The sequence below is a fragment of the Apodemus sylvaticus genome, chromosome 12, assembly GCF_947179515.1.
Source record: "Apodemus sylvaticus chromosome 12, mApoSyl1.1, whole genome shotgun sequence".
NCBI lineage: Eukaryota > Metazoa > Chordata > Mammalia > Rodentia > Muridae > Apodemus > Apodemus sylvaticus.
The window spans coordinates 40,818,940-40,824,870 of record NC_067483.1 but is presented as its reverse complement, the minus strand read 5'-3'; the positions used below and the strand labels follow the sequence as shown (position 1 = coordinate 40,824,870).

General features: G+C 50.7%; 1 protein-coding gene across 1 annotated transcript; it reads right to left on the bottom strand.

The window, feature by feature from the left end:
- Nucleotides 1-3,842: 3,842 nt before the first annotated feature.
- Nucleotides 3,843-5,599, bottom strand: Myog (myogenin). Its single transcript, XM_052201148.1, has 3 exons — nucleotides 5,129-5,599; nucleotides 4,483-4,564; nucleotides 3,843-3,964 (listed from the first exon to the last, which is right to left on the bottom strand). The coding sequence occupies exons 1-3, from the start codon at nucleotides 5,597-5,599 to the stop codon at nucleotides 3,843-3,845; spliced, it is 675 nt and encodes a 224-aa protein (XP_052057108.1).
- Between the last annotated feature and the right edge of the window lie 332 nt (nucleotides 5,600-5,931).

Here is a 5,931-nt window from a genome sequence, read left to right as displayed (position 1 = left end):
ATTTCATTGGGGCCGGCTTACAGGTTCAGAGGTTCAGTCCACTATCCTCAAGGTGGGAACATGGCAGCATCCAGGCAGGCATGGTGCAGGAGGAGCTGAGAGTTCTACATCTCCATCTGAAGGCTGCTAGGAAGACTGGCTCTTCAGGCAGCTAGGAGCAAGCTCTCAAAGCCTGCACCTACAGTGACACACCTACTCCAACAAGACCACACCTCCAAATAGTGACACTCCCTGGGCCAAGCATATTCAAACCACCACAACTTGCCTGTTCCTGCTGCTATTACAAAATAACCTCACATCGACCATTTTTAATCAACAGAAACGTGTTTGTCACAGTAAATGGAATTCAAGAAGTCCACTGTCAAGGCACCAGCAGATCTAATCTCCAGTATAAGCCCAGTCCTCAGAAATGGTACTCTCTCAAGGTGTTTTGCATGCTAGAACGGGTTGAAGGGTAATAAGTACCCTCCTATAAAGTCACTAAACTCAGTGCCTGAAATGCCTTTAAAAGACCTATCTCTTAATACCATTCATTGCATTAGGGATTAGGTATTTTAAAAGATTTTTTTAAAAATTAAGTGTGAATGTAATATGTGTATATGTGTGCCAGTTGAGGCCAGAAGACTCATGAATCCCTCAGAGCAGGAGGTTCAGCATTTGTGAGCTGTGTGACGTGGGTGCTGGGATCCAAGCCTATAAGTTAGGGTTTTACTGCTATGAACAGACATGACCAAGGCAAGTATTATAAAGGACAACATTTTTTTTTCTTTTAAGGATTTATGAATTATATGTGAGTACACTGTAGCTGTCTTCAGACACACCAGAAGAGGGCATCAGATCTCATTAAGGATGGTTGTGAGCGAACATGTGGTTGCTAGGATTTGAACTCAGGACCTTCAGAAGAGCAGTCGGTGCTCTTAACCACTGAGCCATCTCTCCAGCCATGGGTCTCTTTCTTAACATTGTTCTCCCATACCAATGGGGACATTCCCTATTGCCCTTGCAGCCATGAGTGGAAAGTCTTTCTGGTCTGCCAGTGGAATCTTCTGGGAATTTAGACACCTTAGAGTGCTTACCAAAGGGCACAGAAAGGACACTAAGCATCCTAGAATTCATAATAATCAGCTAAATGCCAGGATGTGTCTGTGTTCCCACTAACATTTGGCATGCCTGTTTCAAGTAATTCTTGTCTTTTTATTTTTGTGGCATCCCTAATGTCCATTATTAGGCAACATTTGATTAGCCCAGTTTGATTTATTGTAGTGACTTCCATGGATGAAGGAATTTAAGTTAATTTCCCTAAAGAACTCCACACCTCATTATTCATTAGCGTGACTATTATCTGTAATTCTATTGTGAAGGTTGAGAGTTTGTTAATTTAAGGAAACCCTTATGCTTAATAACATTTATTTTATGAAAACATTCTGGACTCCTGTCTAGCAGGGTTAGTCATTCACATCTGAGCTGTGCAGATGTATTATGGCTTGAGGACTTTGAAGCCGTGGTTACACGAGGGTCAGCTGACTTCAGTGCTGACCCTTGCTCTCCTTTTCAAGTGTGAAAAGAATGGGCTTTAACACAATATCCAGCAACTGGAGCCCATGAGCTCCAGGGTATTCATGGAGAACTCGTGCTCTTGGCCAGCACTAGACCCTTGTAGGGGCCTAGGAGGACAAGGGACAGATATGTTACAACTGAAGGCGATCGAGGGGGAATCCAGTCAAAAACACTGGGAGGCACTGGGACAGAGGGCATAAATCTGAGAAGAGCCCTATTTGGTTTCACAGTTGGGTATTTTGGTGGTCCTGAGGGAGCACACTGGACCAGAGGTAAGAATGGGTAATGCAGGCACTTAACTTTGCCCCAGGGTCAGTAGCTCAAGGCTAGACTTAAATATTCCTCTTCAGGCTATCTGAAAGACTGTAAATCCAATGACACCAACGAGAGAGAGAGAGAGAGAGAGAGAGAGAGAGAGAGAATCCCCCAAACCAGGATGGATTGCTTATTCGAGACAATCAGACCTTGCTGGGACCTATCTTCTCTAGCTTCGTAGCCACTCAAGTTCCTGAGGCGTTGTTTCCGCTCAAATTTCCAAGTCTTTCTCATACTATCGTCCTGAGGTATAGTTCTCAGGAGGGCGGTTGGGGAGGGGACCAGCTGAGCTGGAGGAAGTGCAGAATGCCATCAGCACCTGCTCTCTTAAACTGGCTCAGGTCAGTTGGCAAAGGGCCTGAGGGGGCCGAAGAGGGCCCAGGATGCACCATGTACGGGATCCCTGTCTGCAATGGTTTGGAAATAATCTCCAGGAAACCAGACAAACAGTACAACACAGCAGTAAAATTGAAGTTGGTGTTTTTGGTCTGTTCTGATTATAGTTCTTTCAGACCCTGTGTTCATCCTTACACAACCTCTATCCGTGGGCTTCACTTTCAGGGTCCCACCCACCTTCTCCCCTTAGGAAGCCAGTCTTTGAAAAAACCAGCATCTCAAATGATGAGAACCCTGACTTCTCCTCTGATTGTTCTTTGTCTCTGGCTCCCTCAACAGAATCTCATCTTTGAGCTGTAGGTGGGGACAGGAATATCCCTGTGCCTGGGGGGAAGGGCAGGAGGTGATCAGGGGACATGCTATTTGTCCTGGGAAGAAAGGACAGCATCCGGCCCCATTTGTTCTGTGTAGTCCCCTCCTACTTCTCTGTAGAGCTTAAGGTGTTGTGGATTCAGGGGAGAGATGGAGCTGAGGACGAAAAGTCCTGAGAACTCAGCTCTGCACCCCTAGCCCTAGGTGTGGGCTGGGCACTAGCACCTGAGCATGCTCAGTGGACTATTGGGCTGTAAACTGGAACACAGAGGACTGTGAGTGATGTCTGAATTAAAGTACAATAGCGTTTTGCAGGCCTGCCTCTGTGCCCAGGATTTCTAAGGAATCAGCCCTTTCCCCAAGCTGTGTGTCACCTGGCTCCCGTGTCTAATGACCAGCACTCAGGACCACAGCTCCACTCACAGGATCCATCCCCTATCCCATTTGGACCTCCAAGGGGCAGGTGCTGTATTTTGGTGTCTCCCCCTCCTGATAATATCATTGCAGACGCTCTGATAGCAACCAGTCTTTATTCATTTTTTAAAAAAGGAAATCCAAATAAGTTAGCAAAAGAATTACAAAAAAAAAAAAATTGGCAAAACCACACAATGCTTAGTTAACAAAAGAAGTCACCCCAAGAGCCCCCACCCCCTTCCCTGCCTGTCTCTGACATCATCAGCACAGGAGAACTTGGTCAGATGGCAGCTTTACAAACAACACACAAAACAATAAACAATACACAGAGCACTGGAAGGTTCCCAATATCCACCGCAAATGCTTGGCCCCCCCAGAGACTTTGGAACCGTGTAGCTCCTCCCCCTTCTCTCTCAACTCAGGGCAGGTCCAGCCCAGCCACTGGCTTCAGGAAGAGACTAGAACAGATGCGCACGCTTGTCCAGCTCGGGGCACTCACTGTCTCTCAAACTGTCTCATTTTGGGGGGTGGAATTAGAGGCATATTATGATAAACAAGGAAGCTCCTGAGTGTGCCCCATTGAGGGACATTAACAAGGGGGCTCTCTGGACTCCATCTTTCTTTCCTTGGAAGGGGATGCTCTCTGCTTTAAGCAGTCAGTTAAATTCCCTTGCTGGGCTGGGTGTTAGCCTTACGTGAATGGGGAGTGGGTAGTCTGGCCTGTGGCAGCCCAGGGCTGTTTTCTGGGCATCAGAACAGTGTCCCGCTTAAAAGGCCCCTGCTGCAGACGTGGTAGCATTTGACAGACACTTGGGGGCTCGCATGCACACCCAGCCTGGCAGACAGTCTCAGTTGGGCATGGTTTCGTCTGGGAAGGCAACAGACATATCCTCCACCGTGATGCTGTCCACGATGGACGTGAGGGAGTGCAGGTTGTGGGCGTCTGTAGGGTCGGCTGCGAGCAAATGATCTGTAAGGAGAAGGTGGGGATGTTTCCTGGGCAGGGGGTTTGGGGCCCTTGATGACACAGGTTTTCCAGGGCAAAACAGATAAGGAAGAGTCAGGAGTGTCCCTCCACCCCCCCCCCCCAGCCACTAATACTCCCCATGATGTGTGTGTGTGTGTGTGTGTGTGTACACTTGAGGGCTGCTTTTTTAAAGTGGCTATCCCAAGGTGAAGCCAGGATATCCTAGGGAACTGGGCCCGGTTCTACATCACAGACTCAGCGATTCCCAGGGACCCCTGGGGCAGGGGTAGGCTCTGTTCCCTGAGGTGAGACGCCAGCTGGGAAGCTGCTGTAGGCTCTGACGACTCTTTAGCTGGACCAGGCTACAGTGAGGCACAGGGGCTATAGTCCACTATTTTGGGGCCCTTGGGTCATCAAGTTCCTGGAAAAGCCGCTGGACGGTGCCTGAAGCAGGGATACAGCCCAGGCTCGTTAGGGACTATGGGATTTGAGCCTTGTTACCAGGGGCGGGATTCACTTACCTCCTGGGTTGGGGCCGAACTCCAGTGCATTGCCCCACTCCGGACTGCAGGAGGCGCTGTGGGAGTTGCATTCACTGGGCACCTGCATGCAAGACAAGGCCAAGGTCCAAGGTCAGCTACTGGTCTCAGGTATTTCTCTCTGCCTGGGTTACAGGGTCACTTTTCTGCCCTAGAATGTTATCGTAGACACCCTACTTCTAGGTCTTTCCTAGCTTCTAGGATAAGAATTTTGCCTTCACTTCGGGGGTAAGGGAGATAAACCAGAATATTTTGTTATGGTGGCTCTGAGCATGGGCATTCTAATGTGTTTTGTCAGCTCAAATATGGAGGCTGTAGACTTGGGACAAAGCAGGTTTCTTTGGCCCCTTTTCCTCATTTCGCCTAGGCTCACCTAAGCCCTTACTGCAGGCTTGTTTCCGGGCCCTTCTGTTCTTCTGTGCCAGCCCACCCCACCCCATCTGTATTTATATCCACTGCCGTTGTCTGGTCTGGAAACAGAAGGCCACTGGACAGCCTAGCAGACAAGGGAAGGGGTCCTGGGATCCCCAGGGCCCTGTTTTGCACCTGTTCTGGCTCTGGTGGCCCGGAGGCTGACCAGGCACCTCCCTCTGGCCCTATCCCTGGATCTGGTACACCAGCCACTTACCACCGGCTGGGGCCCGCCCCCGCCTCGGTAGCGGAGATCGCGCTCCTCCTGGTTGAGGGAGCTGAGCAAGGCCTGCAGGCGCTCAATGTACTGGATGGCGCTGCGCAGGATCTCCACCTTGGGCAGCCGCTGGTTGGGGTTGAGCAGGGTGCTCCTCTTCAGGGCCTCGAAGGCCTCGTTCACTTTCTTGAGCCTGCGCTTCTCCCTCAGTGTGGCTGCCCTCCGCCGGTCCACAGACACAGACTTCCTCTTACACACCTTACATGCCCACGGCAGGCACTGGCCGGGACAATGCTCAGGGGTCCCCAGTCCCTTTTCTTCCAGGGGCCCTCGGGCTTCCGGGCTTAAGCTGAGCTCAGTCCGCTCATAGCCCGGGGGCTCGAAGCCCTGGAGGTGGACCGGAAGGTAGTTTTCCCCATCATAGAAGTGGGGCTCCTGGTAGAAATAGGGGGATGTCTCATACAGCTCCATCAGGTCGGAAAAGACTTGTTCCTGCCGCTGGCCCCCAAGCTCCTGCAGCCCCTCACGCCAACTGCTGGGTGCCATATAAACCCTCCCCGCTGGCATGGACCCAGAGATAAATATAGCCAACGCCACAGAAACCTGAGCCCCCCTCTAAGCTGTTGCTGCACATCAAGACGTTTACAGTGGATTACATGTGATTCCCCTTCCCTCTCCTTTTGCCCCCACCCCACCCTGCCAGCCTGCCCCTGGCCCAGGCGGCTCCTGTGCACGGGTCGGGAGGCCGTCGGCTGTAATTTGATTAGTTTTCATTTCTCCACAGCCCCTGTGGGGCAGGGAAG

What these genes read in the sequence shown, in the direction of transcription:
- Myog (XM_052201148.1), bottom strand. Translation starts at nt 5,599, where the DNA reads ATGGAGCTGTATGAGACATCCCCCTATTTCTACCAGGAGCCCCACTTC. An exon ending in GGGGCGGGCCCCAGCCGGTG is followed by an intron (nt 4,565 to 5,128) that starts GTAAGTGGCTGG and finishes TCTTGCATGCAG; the next exon opens with GTGCCCAGTGAATGCAACTC. An exon ending in GTTCGGCCCCAACCCAGGAG is followed by an intron (nt 3,965 to 4,482) that starts GTAAGTGAATCC and finishes TTCTCCTTACAG; the next exon opens with ATCATTTGCTCGCAGCCGAC.